Source organism: Muntiacus reevesi, chromosome 9 (assembly GCF_963930625.1).
Source record: "Muntiacus reevesi chromosome 9, mMunRee1.1, whole genome shotgun sequence".
In the NCBI taxonomy this organism is placed as follows: Eukaryota; Metazoa; Chordata; class Mammalia; order Artiodactyla; family Cervidae; genus Muntiacus; species Muntiacus reevesi.
Genome location: NC_089257.1, coordinates 74,990,367 through 75,008,223, shown reverse-complemented (window position 1 = coordinate 75,008,223; position 17,857 = coordinate 74,990,367). Strand labels below are relative to the sequence as shown.

Genomic DNA, 17,857 nt, shown 5'->3' with positions numbered 1-17,857 from the left:
GGAAGTGTGGCAGTGAAGGGGAAAAGTTGTAGTTAGAGAACAATGTAAGGTGAAACAAGTGATGATGATTATTTTATTTGTTGTAAGCTGTAACCGTTTAAAGCACATTTAAATGCAAATAAAGAACCGGTATAGGAGATAGGAAGGAGAAGGCATAATGACTGCAGTCAGATTTTACAGGGCAAGAAAACGGCAATAAATCTTCCAGAGGTGAAAGGTCCGTGGTCCCTGATTTCAGCATATGTAATATTATGACTAACCTAGATAGCATATTAAAAAGCAGAGACATTACTTTGCCAACAAGGGTCCGTCTAGTCAAGGCTATGGTTTTTCCAGTGGTCATGTATGGATGTGAGAGTTGGACTGTGAAGAAAGCTGAGCGCTGAAAAATTGATGTTTTTGAACTGTGGTGTTGGAGAACACCACTCTCTCAAGAGAGTCCCTTGGACTGCAAGGAGATCCAACCAGTCCATCCTGAAGGACATCAGTCCTGGGTGTTCATTGGAAGGACTGATGCTGAGGATGAAACTCCAGTACTTTGGCCACCTCATGCGAAGAGTTGACTGATTGGAAAAGACCCTGATGCTGGGAGGGATTGGGGGCAGGAGGAGAAGGGGATGACAGAGGATGAGATGGTTGGATGGCATCACCGACTCGATGGACATGAGTTTGAGTAAACTCCGGGAGTTGGTGATGGACAGGGAGGCCTGGCATGCTGCGATTCATGGGGTCGCACAGAGTCTGACACGACTGAGCGACTGAACTGAACTGAATGTATGTGTATAATAAATATCCTTCGTCCTTGTCTCTGATATTTCAGGCAGTTTTTGGAGGGAGTGGGTTTGTAAGCTATGATAAATTTTATAGTATAGCTATGTACAGAGTTTTGAGAAGGACCAATCCTAGCTTTGCAATTTGGGGAGAGAATGAAAAGGCAGGAACAACTTCTTAGGAAGCTGTTACTTAGTTAGACTGTTTTTGAATGATAAAAAATTATCAATATGATCATTTCTTTTTAGAAAGGTGATTCTTTTTGACGCACTTTGAGGATGTGGGTAGATGGTTATGGACACTGCAGTTTGAAGGTATGGAGGTCAGTCTCCTAACAGTTACAGAAGTATCAGGCACTATCAGTGGGATAGCGAAGGGAAAAGAGATTCAAGTCATTTCTGAGGTAGGGAGCTTAGGGGAGAGGAAGAGGTCTACAGTAGGTCCCAAGATTCTGTCCTTGATTCGTGGCTCATTTCACTGTACTGTGCTGTGATTCCTCAGTCATGACTGACTGTTTGCGACCCTGTGGTCTGTAGTCCACCAGGCTCCTCTCTCCATGGGGTTCTCCAGGCAAGAATACTGGTGTGGATTGCCATGCCCTCCTTCAGGGGATCTTCCCAGGGATTGAATCCAGGTCTTCTACATTGCAGGCGGATTCTTCACTAGCTGAGCTACCAGGGAAGTCCGGCTCATTTCACTAGTGATTGCTAATTGGTCATGCAGTTGGTAATGTGGAAGGAGAATTTGTTTTTAATCTTTCTTACACGTTGGGAGGGGCTTCCCAGGTGGTGTTAGTCTCCCACCAGTGCAGGAGACGTAAGATGCAGATTCAGTCCCTAGGTTTGGGGAGATGCTCTGGAGGAGGGCATGACAATCCGCTCCAGTATTCTTGCATGGAGAATCCCATGGACAGAGGAGCCTGACAAGCTACCTTCCATGGGGTTGCAAAGAGTCTGTCACAACTGAAGTGTCTTAGTACGCATGCACACATACTTTGATAGAAGCAAATTTGTGGTGAGCCTTACATGAAAGTGGGGGAAGTTTCTGTTTTGCTTTTTTGGTGAGAAGTAGGTGGATCTGTTGTTAATTTTTCTTTTTTCACTGTTTTAGGCTAAAGCCAATTTTGAAAAGGAAGAAAGGCGTAAAGAACTTAAACGACTTCGGGGTGAGGAAACATGGATGCTACCTGATGTGATTAAGAGAGTTGAACAAATCTCACAGGTGAATACTAGCAGGCTTACTTTGTGTAAGCTTATTTTTTTTTTTTTTTTGCACTTATTCAAGTTAATACTGGAGCAACTTTATAAACTTTTTTACGAGTTATAGAATGAATATCACATAGTTGACAGTACTGAATATTTGTCTCTCTGGCTATAGTAGTATATATTAATATTTTGGACATGATATTGGAAAGATTGTGTTAGTTGAGTTGGCTGGTAGAAAGCTTAGATCCAAGTTTCCAGTCCACTTGTGGCAAGTTTATGGATCTAAAATGTTAAATGTTTTAAGCTTAATGTGATGCTTTTTTTTTTTTTTTTAAGGGGGATGTCTCAATTCTTGCTTTCTCTCCCCACAATTTATGCTGTCTTGTTAGATTTTATGTGGTTAGTAATCTATAAATTCTTTTGGGCCCATTGAAGGAGATACATACACACTGTGTTTTCATATATATGTTTGATTATATCTGTGTGTCAATATATGTACAAATAAATTAAAACTTCCCTTATATTTTTCGAAGAAATCTTAGCTATATGGTTTATTAGTAGTGTGTATATTATAGAAGCATGTTAAAATTTTTTAGAAGAAGCTATTTATTTAATTATATTCCTTGTCTTCTTTCATGAAAGATTTAAAGTGTTTTAGGACATAGATCTTTTCCTCAAAACACTTACTTTTAAAGTAAGCTAAAACTAAATTCTTGCCTCTGCAAAATGATTATTTATAGGAAGACTGTGTGAAGAAAAAGAAGAAAAAAGGCAAGCATTCAAAAAAAGTAAAGAAAGAGAAGAAAAAAAAAAGCAAGAAACAAAAGTGTGAGAAAAATGAGTCATCTGACAGCTCCTCAGTAAGTGTGCGCTGAAACCGACCAGAGAAGCTGCTTGGGAATGTTGTGTCCAAAGGAGCAACATATGGGGGCCTAAAATATATGTGAGAACTTGGGGAATATTGCTAGTTAAGATACACTCCCAAGAAAATGCTTGGGCGTCGTCTACTTGGAAGTGTACAGGAAATGGTAGAAATATGAATCTTAGGTTAGAGATAAGGGCTAGAGGATGGAGATATGGTTGGAGGATCATTGCTGTTTAAAGGCATTAGAATGGATGAATTGCCTTGGGAAATTGAAAAGAAGGAAGAATACCAACACTGAGAAGCCAGACAGCACGTAAAGGATTTTAAGTAGAAGCAGTTGGAAAATTAGGAGAAACAGGGAAGAGTGAAAGGGGAGTAAAAATAGCACCATAGAAGAAGGGAAAGAGTACCAAGACTTTTCAGTTTGTTACCTCAGTTTGTTTTTCATAGACATTAACACTTAAGTGTTTAAAATGGGTTGTATTTGTATATTTATCTTTGGGACAGAAAGGAAGAGAATGCTGGATCTGTTGTGTGTCTAGCCAGGTTTTGGATGACAGGACCCACAAAAGAAAGGAAAGCAAGGCAAACCCTCATGGTTGTTTTCAGGAACAGAAAAGTACATGGTGCTTAACGAGATGAGTTGGAGATATTTAGTGATAATTGGACTCCTAGGTATGATCTTCAGAGGATTATACTCTCAGTTGAGTCTTCATAAGAGGGCCAGACTGGAGTCAGTCTGGCCTTCTTGTAGTTTCAGAAATTAAATTTTCAGCAGTATGCCCTGAGATGATAATTGGCTCACGAAAGCTTGTTTTATATAAGAATGTTGTTGTTGTTTCGTCGCTAAGTCGTGTCCAACTCTTTTCGACTCCATGGACTATAGCACACCAGACTGTGTCCTCCACTGTGCCGTGGAGTTTACTCACATTCATATCCATTGAGTTGTTGATGCAATCTAACTCTCTCATCCTGTGCTGCCCCCTTCTCCTTTTGCCTTCAGTCTTTCCCAGCATCAAGTTCTTTTCTAGTGAGTTGGCTCTTTGAATCAGGTGGTGGAAGTATTGGAGCTTCAGCTTCAGCAACAGTCCTTCCAGTTCGGGGTTAATTTCCTTTAGGATTGACTGGTTTGATCTCCTTGCAGTCCAAGGGACTCTCAAGAATCTTCTCTAGCACTGCAATTTGAAAGCAGCAATTCCTTGGTGTTTAGCCTTCTTTATGGTCCAGCTCTTGTATCTGGACGTGACTACTGGGAAAACCACTGCTTTGACTATATGGACCTTTGTCAGTAAAGTGATATCTCTGCTTTTTAATATACTTTTGAGATTTGTCATAGCTTTCCTGCCAAGGAGCAAACGTCTTTTAATTTCATGGCTACAGTCACCATCTGCAGTGATTTTGGAGCCCAAGAAAATAAATTCTGTCACTGCTACTAGTTTTTACCCTTCTATTTGCCATGAAGTGATGGGACCAGATGCTACAGTTTTTTTCCTGTTGAGTTTCAAGCCAGTTTTTTCACTCTCCTCTTTCACCCTCATCAGGAGACTCTTTAGATCCCCTTTGCTTTCTGCCATTGAAGTGGTATCATCTGCATATCTGAGGTTGTTAATATTGCTCCCAAGTAGTCTTGATCCCAGCTTGTGATTCATCCAGTCTGGCATTTCACATGATGTACTCTTCGTTTAAGTTAAATAAGCAGGGTGACAGTATACAGCCTTGTTGGACTCCTTTCCCAATTTTGAACCAGTTCATTGTTCCATGTCTGGTTCTAACTGTTGCTTCTTGACCCCCATACAGGTTTCTCCGGAGACAGGTAAGATGGTTTGGTATTCCCATCTCTTTAAGAATTTTCCACAGTTTGTTGTGATCCACATATTCAAAGGCTTTAGTGTAGTCAATGAAGCAGATGTTTTTTTTGAATTCCCTTACTTTTTCTACAATCCAGCAAATGTTGGCAATTTGATCTCTGGTTCCTCTTCCTTTTCTAAATGCAGCTTGTATATCTAGAAGTTCTCAGTTCATATACTACTAAAGCCTGGTTTGAAGGATTTTGAGCATAATTTTGATAGCATGTGAAATGAGTGCAATTATATGGTAATTTGAACATTCTTTGGCATTGCTCTCATTTGGGATTGGAATGAAAACTGACCTTTTTCAGTCCTGTGGCTACTACTGAGTTTTCCAGCATTGCTGACATGTTGAGTGCAATACCTTTTCAGTATAGTTTTTTATCATTTGAAGTAGCTCAGCTGGAATTCTGTTATCTCCACTATCTTTGTTTGTAGTAATGCCTCCTAAGGCCCACTCGACTTCTTGCTCCAGGATGTTGGGTTCTAGGTGAGTGATCACACCATCGTGCTTATGTGGGTCATTAAGACCCTTTTTGTGCAGTTGTTCTGTGTATTCTTGGCACCTCTTCTTAATTTCTTCAGCTTCTGTTAGATCTTGACTGTTCCTGTCCTTTATTGTGTCCATTCTTGCATGAAATGTCCCTTGATATCTCCAGTTTTCTTGAAGAGATTTCTATTCTTTCCCATTTGATTGTTTTCTTCTGTTTCTTTGCATTGTTCATTTAAGAAGGCTTCATGTCTCCTTGCTATTCTCTGGAGCTCTGCATTTGGTTAGATGTATCTTCCCCTTTGTCCCTTGCCTTTCCCTTCTTTTCTTTCTTAAGCTATTTGTAAAGCTTCCTCAGATAACCACTTTGCCTTTGTGTATTTGTTTTTCTTTGGGATGATTTTAGTCACTGCCTCCTGTACAATGGTGTAAACCTCCATCCATAGTTCTTTAGGCACTCTTTACCAGATCTAATCCTTTAAATCTGTTTGTCACATCCACTGTATAATCATAAGGGATTTGATTTAGGTCATACCTGAATGGTCTAATGGTTTTCTCTAGTTTCTTCAATTTAAGCCTGAATTTTGCAATGAGGAGCTCAGAGCCACAGTCAGCTCCAGGTCCTGTTTTTGCTGACTGACTTTTGATGACTTCTCCAACTTCAACTGCTAAGAATATATCAATCTGCTTTAGGTATTGATCGTCTGGTGATCTCCATGTGCAGAATTGTGTCTTGTGTTGTTGGAAAAGGGTTTGGTATGACCATCGTGTTCTCTTGAGAAAACTGTTAGCCTTTGCCCTGCTTCGTTTTTTACTCCAAGGCCAAACTTGCCTGTTACTCTGGGTATCTCTTGATTTGGTATTTTTGCATTCCAATCCTCTGTGATGAAAAGGACATCTCTTTTTTTTTGGTGTTAGTTTTAGAAGGTGTTGTAGGTCTTCATATAACTGGTCAGCTTCAGGTTCATCATCAGTTGTTGGGGCATAGACTTGAATTACTGTGATGTTGAATGGTTTGTCTTGGAAATGAACTTAGATCATTTCTGTCATTTTTGAGATTGTACTAAGTACTGCATTTCAGATTCTTTTTTTGACTCTGAGGGCTTTTTTGACTCCATTTCTTGTAAGGAATTCTTGCCCACAGTAGTAGATACAATGGTCATCTGAATTTAATTCTCCCATCCCTATCCATTTTAGTTCACTGATTCCTAAGATGTTGGTGTTCACTCTTCCTATCCCCTTCATGATCACATCCAATTTACCCTGATTCATGGACCTAACGTTCCAGGTTCCTATGTGGTATTGTTCTTTACTGCTATGTGAGAACGCAGCATCTTCATTCACAGTGAGAAATACAGCGGATAGTTTTATCAAGTGTCCAGCATGTTTTATAATGCTAGGAATATTATATAGAAAATAAAATTCTTTTGACTATAGCTCAGGACAAAGGGAGTTGGAAAATCTTAAAGGGAAAGCAAAATAGGGGTATTATTTCTACAATTGTGGGATTGAGTTGCTGACTTCATTGAGAATCTGATAAAATTGATCTTCTCTTCAATGATAAATTTATATATAAAGTTTATTTCAGTGGAGTTTGTAAAACTCTCAGGAATTTACCCAAGTATCACAGCTGTTAAGAATCCCCATCCCATGGGGATATATGTCAGGGTGACTAATCATTTATGCCATTTGATTAAGGGCACTTGCTTCCCTTTATCAGAGACTCACTGTCCTGTTCTTTGTTTTCTTGTTATTGTTGTTTTCTGATATGTAAGTGTTTTTGTTGCTGCATAAAGCATGTACATTTATGCTGCCTTTAAAGTTGTGCAACAGATATCTTAAAGAGAGTAATTTGAATGAATGCTCAGTGCCCACATCACGTTGAGGTTGATTGAAGAAGGAAAGAAAAATTTATACTGACATGAAGGGAAAGAAAGAAGAATAGTTTGGGAAATCAGGTTAATTGGGAGGTCTTCTTAAGAAAATGTTTTTAGGGAGAGAGGCTTGGATATTATTGAGGAGAATGCTTCATTTGGGTGAGCAAGGTTTCAGAGGATGGGATAAACTTAGCTGGGAAGTAGGAGCACCTTGTCTTCTGAGTTAGCAGGGAAGTAGTAAAGATGTACACAAATACAGATAAGTGAAGAGGAAGTAGCAGATAAATGAGGGAAACCGATTATTGATGATATTTCTGCTTGATGTTCTCTATTTCCTTTGTAAAGTAGAAGGTAAAATCATCATGTGAGAAGACAACTTGAAAGAAGAAGTAGGATAGAGGGGTTGAGGAAATGGTGTAGATTTGAAACAACTTTGCTTAGGTAGTAATAGAAGCAAATGAATTGCTGGGAACCCTTCAAGATCCATGTGAGACTAGAACGAATATCTTGACTGTCACAATCTCTTGATTTTTTTTTTTCTTTTAACTTTTAAAATCATTTTTACTGAGGTATAATTTATATATAATAAAATAATCCTCTATTAAGTGTACTATTTAATTCTTATATCTGTTTAGCCCTGTCAGTTAAGGTATAGAGCATTTCCATTCCCCATAAAGTTCCTCATGGCTCTTTGCAATCAATTGCTCCTCACCCTCCCTCCTCCTCCTCCTATCTGGGCAGCCATAGGTCTGCTTTATCCCACTATAGATTTGTTTTCCCTGTATTGGGTTTTCATATAAATATTCACATGGGCTTCCCTGATGGCTCAGGTGGTAAAGAATCTGCCTGCAATGCAGGAGACCCTGGTTCAATTCAGGGATAGGCTACCCACTGCAGTATTGTTGGGCTTCCCTGGTGGTTCAGCTGGTAAAGAATCTGCCTGCAGTGTGGGAGAACTGGGTTTGGTCCCTGGGTTGGAAAGATCCCCTGAGGAGGGCATGGCAACCCATTCTAGTATCCTTGCCTGCAGAACCCCATGAACAGAGGAGCCTGGTGGGCTACAGTCTGTGGGGTCACAAAGAGTCAGACACGACTGAGCAACTAAGCATAACATAGCAGCAGCGTGAATATTCATATATGGTTAGTCCTTGAACAACATGAGTTTGGATGTACAGGTCCATTTATATGTGCATCTGTTTTGAGAAATATGTACTATAGTACTACATAATCCACAGTTGGTTGGTTGAATCTGCAGATGTGGACCCGTAGATATGGATGGCCCACTGTAAAATTACTTGTTGGTTTTCTACTGCACAGAGGGTAGGCACCTCTAACCCCCATACTATTCAAGGGTCAACTGTAATATGATCTTTTTTATGTTGTGATTCTTTGGCTTGACATTATGTTTTTGCAACTCAAGTGATTGCATCTATCAGTATTTCTCTTCTCTTTTTTGCTATATTACAGTATATTCATATACCATGATTTGTTGTCTATTTTATCTGTTCAGAGTCATTTGGGTTGTTTTTTAGTTTGTGGCTAAATATAACTAATATGCCAGCAAATCTGGAAAACTTGGCAGTGGCCACGGGACTGGAAAAGGTCAGTTGTCATTCCAATCCCAAAGAAGGGCAATGCCAAAGAATGTTCAAACTACTGCACAGTTACACTCATCTGACTCTGCTAGCAAAGTAATGCTGAAAATTCTCCCAGCTAGGTTTCAACAGTATATGAACCAAGAACTTCCAAATGTTCAATCTGGTTTCAGAAAAGGCAGAGGAACCAGAGATCAAATTGCCAACTTACGTCAGATCACAGAAAAAGCAAGAGTTCCAGAAAAACAGCTATTTCTGCTTCATTGACTACACTAAAGCCTTTGACTGTGTGGATCACAACAAACTGGAAAATTCTTAAAAAGATGGGAATACCAGACCACCTTATCAGCCTCCTGAGAAACCTGTATGCAGGTCAAGAAGCACCAGTTAGAACCAGACATGGAACAACAGACTGGTTCCAATCAGAAAAGGCATACGTCAAGGCTGTATATTGTCACCCTGCTTATTTAACTTACATGCAGAGTACATCATGTGAAATGCCAGGCTGGATGAAGCACAAGCTGGAATCAAGATTGCCAGGAGAAATATCAATAACCTCAGATATGCAGATGACACCACCCTTACGGCAGAAAGCGATGAAGAACTAAAGAGCCTCTTGATAAAAGTGAAAGAGGAGAGTGAAAATGTTGGCTTAAAATTCAACATTCAGAAAACTAAGATCATGGCATCCAATCCCGTAACTTCTTGGCAAATAGATAGGGGTATTCTTGCCTGTGAAATCTCATGGACAGAGGAGCCTAGTGATCTACAAAGGGATTGCAAAGAGTTGGTCCCAACCTAGTAACTAAACAACACTGAATAAAGCTACTGTGAATATGTACAAGTCTTTCTGTGGACATGTTTTTCTCTTGGAAAAGAACAATTATTTTCCAAAGTGTTTGGACCATTTTACACTCCTCCTGGCAGTTTATGGGAGTTCCAGTTATTCTGCATCTTTGTGAGCACTTCGAACTCCCAGTCTTTGTAGTTTTCTGGCCATCTTACTGTGTGTATAGTAATATTTCATGTGATATTTCCTTGGATATCAATGAAGTGGAGCATTAACTTAAATCTTTATTGGCCATTCTGTTTTCTTTTATGAACTCCAATTTACTAATTATTTTCTTTTACCATTAATTTCTCTTCATTACTGCTTTTGGTGTCCTAACTTTTGTACATCTCAAGATTGTGAAGATTTTCTCCTGTGTTTTTTTCAAGAAATTTTGTAGCTTTCATTTTTGTGTTTGTCAGCACTTCATTCTGAATAATTTTTCTTTATGGTATGTATTACGTGTCAAACTGTAGTTCTTTTCCATAAGAATTTCCACATGTTCCAGCATCATTTGTTGAGAAGGCTAACCTTTCTCTGTTAAATTACTTAGGCTCCTTTGTTTTAAATACAATTGAGCATATATATTTATGGGGTAATTTCTAGACTCTCTTCTGTTCCGCTGACTTGCATGTCTCTCCTTGGCCAGTAAATACACTGTCTTAATTACCACAATTCTCAGGTAGGTCTTGGAATAAAGTAGTGTTAGTTCTATGATTTTGTTCTTTTTGAAAATTGTTTTGCTACTCTAGGATATTTGCATTTTTAAAGTAAATTTTAGAATCACTTATCACTTTCAACAAAAGTGGCTACTGATGTTTTGATTGGAATTGTTTTGCATCAATAGATTGGTTTTGAGAGAGTTAATATCTTAAAATAGAGAGGAATGCAATTCATCATGCATATGATATATCTCTCCATCTTTTAAAGTTTTTTAAAAATTTCTCTCACAGTGTTCTGATATTTTCAGTGTAGAGGTCTTACTATCATCTTTTGCTATATTTTTGTATTTTATTTTCTTGGGGTGCTGTTGGAAATGGAATTATAAATAAATTTTATTTTTCTTGTATTTGCAGCTAATATATATCTTTACAATAGATTTTTGTATATTTGCCTGTATCTTGTCACCTTCTTAAATTCACAAGTACTAGTGTTAACTTTTTTTGGTTGATTTCTTAGTATATGATTATGTTATGTGTGAACAAAGACACTTTTTTTTCTTTCCAATCTCTATTCCTTTTACCTCATTTGTTAATTTTTTATTTTATTTCACTAGCTGGGACTTCAGCATAGTGTTCAATAGAAGTAATGAGACTGGATCTCCTTACCTGTTCCTTAAGTGGAAAGTATCTTTCATCTGAAAGCATGATATTAGCTGTGGGCTTTTCATGTATGCCCTTTTAGATTGAGTAAATTTTCCTCTATTTTTATTTTTTTCCCTAAGGGTTGGTGTATTGAATAAGCATTGGATTTTGTCAAATACCTTTTACACATCTGTTAATCTAATCATATGATTTTTCTCTTTTATTCTGTTGAAAGTGAAAGTGAAGTCACTCAATTGTGTCCGACTCTTTGTGACCCCATAAACTATAGCCCACCAAGCTCCTCTGTCCGTGGGATTCTCCAGGCAAGAATACTGTAGTGGGTTGCCATTTCCTTCTCCAGGGGATCTTCCCAACCCAGGGATCGAACCCTGGTCTCCCACATTGCAGGCAGACGCTTTACCCTCTGAGCCACCAGGGAAGCCACATGAAGAATTACATTGGTTAATTTTTTTAATGTTATAGGAAGCTGAATTCCTGGGATAAACCCTGTTTGGTCATTTTTCTTTATAAAATATTTTATTTATATATATTTACATATGAATTTTACTGAATATGTTTTTTTTATGATTTGCCCACAGTTGGTTGAGAAGTTTTGCATCAGTGTTTATGAGGGATATTGGGTTTTAGTGTTAGGGTAATGCCGGCCTCACATATGAATTAGGAAATATTCCCTCTTCTGTTTGTAGAAAAGTTTGTGTTAAGATTGGTGTGGTTTCTTCCTTAAATGATTGTTAGAGCTTACTAGTCAGACTGTTTGGGCCTAGCGTTTTCTTTGTGGGATGCTTAAAGTACAAATTTAATTCTGTTAATATCTGTATTAAATGTTTTCTTTTTATTCTTGAGTTATGGTAATTTGGATTTGCAAGTAATTTGTTTACGTCATCTAAATTGTTGAATTTATGTCCCCTCCTTCATTCCTGATTTTAGCTATTTCTATTTTTTTCTTTGTTTCCTTGGTCAGTATAGTTTTAGGTTTATCAATTTTATTAATCATTTTTTTCAAATAATTGACTTTTAGTTTCATTGATTTTCTATTTGTGTACATTCTGTTGATTTCCATTGTCTTTATTATTTCTTTCCTATTACATATTTTGTGTTTAATTTCCTTTTCTTCTAACTTCCTGAAGTGGGTACATAGGTCTTTCATTCTAAACCTTTCTTGTTTTCTAATTGAGTGTTAATAATCTGCAAATTTTTCTCCTAGCACTGTTTTATCTCCATGTAACTGATTTTGATGTTATAGTTTCATTGTCATCCTTTTTAAAATATTTTCTAATTAACTGTGTTATTTTTTAAACTTACAGAGTGTATATGAATTTATGGATTTAACCAGGAATTTGTGGATTTAACCCTATTTGTTTTTGTTTCTGGCTTCAAATTTAATTCAGTTGTCATAAAACATGCTATGTATAATTTAGTTTTTTAAAAAACTTATGAGCCTGAGTTTATGGCTTAGCCTATGTTCTATCTTGGTGAAAATTTCTTGTGTAATTGAAATGTATGTATATTCAGGTGTTGTTGATAGTTGTGGTGTTCTGTGAATGTCAACTTGGGAGGAAGTTTATTCATAGTGTAAAATCTCTGTGTTATGTATTTGCCTTTTTCTTCTTCGGGTTTTGTCAGTTTTACCTTATGTATTTTGAAGTCTTGTTAGGTACATACACATTTAGGATAGTTATATCTTGTTGATGAGTTGATGATTACAATATCATGAAATGTTCCTCTTTATTTCTGGTAATATTCTTCTTTAAGACCTACTTCTGTCTCATGTTAATAAAGCCTTTTTAGTTTTGTTACTATTTTTGCTTTCATGGTGTATCTTTTTAAAAATTTTTTTAGTTTTAATGTATCTTTATATTAAAAGTGTATTTCTTGTGGACAGTCTATATTTAAGGCTTGCCCTTTTTATTTGGCTTATCAATTTCTTCCTTTTAAATTAGAGAATTTTCTCCACTATCTAATATGATAGTCACATTGAGTTTTAAATTTTTAGTCAAAATTTATTGAAGTTATCAGGTTGAAAGATCATTTCTTTAGTCTCACTAGCCAGATTTTTTTCTATTCATAGACACATGGCTAGATTAGTGGCTACCATATTGGCTGGTTTAGATATAGAAAGCTCCTGTTAGATACTACTTAGATTATTTATGTTTAATATAATTACAGATATGTTTGAGTTTCTCTTTTTGCCAGTCTGTTTTCTATTTGTCCCCTTTGTTTTTATTCCTTTTTCTCTTCTTTCTCCTAGTTGTTTTTTTTAGCATTCATATTTTTTTTTCTTTTTTACACAGTCCAGGGAATTCTACAGGTCAGAATACTGGATCGGGTAGCCGTTCCCTTCTCCAGGGGATCTTCCCAACCCAGGGATTGAACCCATATCGCCTGCCTTGCAGGCAGATTCTTTACCAGCTGAGCCACGGGGGTTTTTTTTTTTTTTTTTTTCCAGTTTTTTTCCTAGGTTTTTTCCCAGTCTTTTTTAATTCTAGTTTTGTGGTTTCTCTACTGATCTTCTGGCGGTTTGTGAGCTCTGGAGATCTCTCTGCTCATGTGTGTGTGCTCAGTTGTATCTGACTCTTTGCAACTCCATGGACTGTAGCTCATCAGGCTTCTCTGTCTATGGAATTTTCCAGGTACGAATACTGGAGCAGGTTGCCATTTCCTACCTCAGGGGATCTTCCTGACCTAGGGATCGAACCTGCATCTCTTGCGTCTCTGGCATTGGCAGGCAGATTCTTTACCATTGCGTTGCTGGAAATAGCACAATTGTTCCTTACATGGTAGTCATTCTAATAATTGTTTCTTACATGGTAGTTATTCTTCGTGTATCCCTGTGGACTTGCATTCTAAACATGTTCAGTTTGTTATTGAGTTAAAGACTACAGGGGTCTCATATAGTTTTCTGGAACTCTTTCTCTGTGTAGGTTCCTTTTCATGGATACTCTGTCTCAGTCATCATGAAGTTAAAATTCTATTTCTTTAGCTCAGTGAGATTGTCATACTGTCCTTGCTTTACATTTCCTTGTGCCTTTGCCTAGAAAGTGCCAGCAGGCAAGAACCAGCAGAGTGTAATCGTGACACTCACTTGTTTCTCTTTTCTCAGTCCTGCACAACTGAGAGTAAGTCTCTAGAAACAGTTGTTTCTTATATTTTCTACTTTTATTTTCATTTCTGTATATTTTTAATCTGATGTGGCATTTATTTTTTCATGACCAGTGCAGAAGTCCTCAAGTACTTATACATATTTATATATATATACACACATACATTATATGTCAAACTTATATTTTACATGTATAAATTTTATATATTTTATATGCACATATAACATATATATATAAATATGTATATTTTCCTTGGTGGCACTTTTCTGTCTTGGTTCTGTCTTTAGGTTTTGACTGTTAGATGGGAAGTGGAGTGTGGTTAATTATGACGCTACACATGAGAAGAGTCCTGGGACCTCTCTTAGGTCAAGAGTCACACTGATAGTTTATAAATTCTTCAAGGTAAGATGGAGGATTGAAATTAAAATCAGCAAGAGAACTTAGGTCATGGTGTGGGGGGAGGGGAACACAAATCTTGCTGAAGTGGTGAGGTGAGTGAATAATAGTGAAAATTAGCAACAAAATCAGTACAAATGAAGAGAGCTATACAGAATGGTCTATGTGTCCTTGTTGTATAAAGGAGTGAGACTGTCTGCTGTGTCACAGAGGCGTCTTTCCTTCAGTGCCTGATATTTAATGCTGGGACGCAGGCTGCTGCCTGAAGTCTCTACCCTGAGTTGTTGGAAGAGTCAGTTCAGCTAATTGTAATGCACATTTATTGAATGCTGACTTTTTGCCAGATACTTTCATATACGTGGGGAATATAAGCATATAGAGTTTGAACTTTTGGGGAAGTCATTATTTAATTAAGTAGCCACATCCCTCCAGTGTGTAATCTCATGATGCCGTGGCATGTCAGGGTATTAGGGAAGAAGGATTTTATATACAGGCTTACTGAGGAAATGATGCCTGAGTTGAGATTTAAAGGGTGAGCAAGAAGCAGCCTCGCAAATGGAGGTGTGTGTGCACAAGGACTTGTGAGAGCATCGGTGTGGGAGTAAGAGGGAGCGTGGTGTAAAGTGTGTGTGTGTGTGTGTGTGTGTGTGTGTGTGTGTGTATGTGTGTGTGAATTTAACTCTAAGGGACTTAGCAGTGTTAGGTTATAAAACAAAAGAGGATTGATAGGATTTTGTAAACCGTGAAGTTTGATTTATGCAATAGTTAGTGTATCATCAAATAGCATTCATTTGTATTTATTAGAGAACTTCAGAATAGCCATTTAATATAAAATATATAGAATGTAAAGGTAGTTAACTTTTCTTTTACATAAAGGAAATCAGGTAGACAGTTTAATGGTAGTATGGCCTTCTGGGACCCAGGCTTCTAGTTTTGTCACTCTGTTGTCTTTAAAAAGTACCTCTTAGATTACATAACAGTAGAGAGGATTCCCTCTTTTTCTTAACTTTCAGAAAGTCCTATGCAGTACTTTATTTCCACCTTATTGGAGACTTGATTAAGCCTTTACTTTCCAGGAGGGGAAGCACATTATATCTTCAAATAAAATTGAATCTATTGGTCGGAAAGAAGAGGAGTAAAAATAGTCCTTATGACAGGTAGTCAGAGAAGAGTAGTACTGTGGTCAGATGTGCCCTTTGCATTGCTCTAAATGTATTTAGAGCGGAAGTTGGAGAATGAACGGGAGCAGGAAAGACAGGGGCTATGGAGACTAATTTGGTTTTTCCAGATGAGAAATAAGCAGGTCTGATCTAGGGCTGTTGCTTTAAGGATGGGGAGGAAAGAGTATATATTAGTTGGAACTATTGGTTGTAGGTAACAGAAACGAAATTTAAATTGGTTTCAGTTCACTTCAGTTGCTTAGTTGTGTCCGATTCTTCGAAACCCCATGGACTGCAGCACACCAGCCTTCCCTGTCCATCACCAACTCCTGGAGTTTGCTCAAACTCAGGTCCATCGAGTCGGTGATGCCATCCAACCATCTTATCCTCTGTTGTCCTTCAACAGAGGATAATCCTCCTGCCTTCAATCTTTCCCAGAATCAGGGTCTTTTCCAATGAGTCAGCTCTTCGAATCAGGTGGCTAAAGTATTGGAGCTTCAGTTTCAGCATCAGTCCTTCCAGTGAATATTCAGGACTGATTTCCTTCAGGATGGACTGGTTGGATCTCCTTGCAGTCCAAGGGACGCTCAAGAGTCTTCTCCAACACCACAGTTCAAAAGCATCAGTTCTTTGGTGCTCAGCTGTCTTCATAGGCCAACTCTCATATCCACACCTCACTACTGGAAAAAATTAGCTATGACTAGATGGACCTTTGTTGGTAAAGTAATGTCTCTGCTTTTGAATATGCTATCTAGGTTGGTCATAACTTTTCTTCTAAGGAGCAAGCGTCTTTTAATTTCATGGCTGTAGTCACCATCTGCAGTGATTTTGGAGCCCAAGAAAATAAAGTCTGTCACTGTTTCCATTTTTTCCCCATCTATTTTCCATGAAGTGATGGGACCAGATGCCATGATCTTAGTTTTTTGAATGTTGAGTTTTAAGCTGACTTTTTCACTCTCCTCTTTCACTTTCATCACTATTAGAACACAAAAGTTGCATAGGACATATAGCAATGCAGCTGAGTTTTAGGAATACCTGGAACTAGAGTCACAAATGCTTTCATGAGTCTTCTTGTTATCTTCCTTTTCTCCCCCTCTTTGTTCTGTTTTTGTTTTTCTTGATACTGATAAATTTTTGCTGAATTCTGTGCCTCATGATAGAAATGGTCTCTGCGAGTGTCTTTCCAGTTCTCCTTAGTTATAGAGTAAACCATTTTAGATTTCTGGAGAGTGACTAAGATTGAAATTGGTTGGTTTATGTAATAATCTCTGAAACAGTCTGCTCTGGCCAGGGATGGAGATGGATCCCATGATAATCATTTGGTGTTCACTGTATGGTATAGTTTGGAAATCTTTTGGAAATACAGTAGTATGTTTAGATGGCAGGGGCAAGATGATCCTGAAACTTCTGACTTGGGTAAGTGGGTGGGTAGTGATGCCAGGATGCTTAATTCAAATATATAGGAAGAGGAACAAGTATTGTAGAAGTAGATGCTGGGTTTACTTTTTGTTCTTATTGAGTTCAACATGACATTTAAATATTGTAGGCAGTTATTTAAATCATTGAAACTTTGGGTATATAAATTAGAAAGGTGTCAGTATAATTGGTGGTATTTTAAGTCGTGAGAATGGATTTAATTTCCAAGAGGAATATTTAGAGATTAAAAAGTATAGTGGGCAAAGACTGGAAACCCAAATAAGGTTGATATTTTAGGGATGAGAAAAAATGAAAGAGTGCAACCACACAGAGTTTTTATATGAAAATATGTAAATTTGAGAATTTTACTTATATGCTAAATATTCTTAGAGCTCTGAAGATGAGTGGGTTGAGGCTGTTCCCTCCCAGACTCCTGGCAAGGAGAAGGCCTGGAAGATTAAAGATGAAAAGTTAGAAAAAGAAGATAATCAGATTATTCAGGTAAGCCACCTGATTTTAAACAAGTGTGAACTTACAAGAGTAGATGAATGTTAAAATGAAAGATGCGTGTAATTTCTTCAGTAGAAAAATTAGACTTTATAAACAATATAACTTTTATAAGTAATTTAGCAATAATGCAATCTGCCGAGCCTTTGAACTTCATTTCTTCTTCTGTTGGGAAGTTAGCATTTATCCCTGTTCTAGTCTCTCAGGGTTTTCTGCTTCTGATTGTTGATAGGGAACTGGTACTTTTCCCCTTATGTACTTGAAGCTTTGTACTGTATGACCTGTCTATAGTTACTGGAGTTCAAGTCACAGTTTTTCCCTTCACTGCATGCCAAAATTTTATTTGCAGTGCTTTTAGTTGAATAGTTCACTAGTTTTGGGTTATAGTTCATATGCCAAAGAGTGTTATTTTTATATTGTTAGCAACAGTGAAGAAAGAAAGGTGGGAAGAACTAATATCGGAGTACTTGTTT

At 37.6% G+C, this 17,857-nt stretch overlaps 1 protein-coding gene across 1 annotated transcript in view; it reads left to right on the top strand.

Moving 5' to 3' along the window:
* The window catches only part of CWF19L2 (CWF19 like cell cycle control factor 2), a 152,697-nt gene that overhangs the window by 746 nt on the left and 134,094 nt on the right, over nucleotides 1-17,857 (top strand). Inside the window, exons 2-4 of the mRNA XM_065945197.1 lie at nucleotides 1,882-1,992; nucleotides 2,717-2,836; nucleotides 17,268-17,378. Coding sequence (XP_065801269.1) covers nucleotides 1,882-1,992; nucleotides 2,717-2,836; nucleotides 17,268-17,378 — 342 coding nt within the window. The remainder of the gene's footprint in view (nucleotides 1-1,881; nucleotides 1,993-2,716; nucleotides 2,837-17,267; nucleotides 17,379-17,857) is intronic.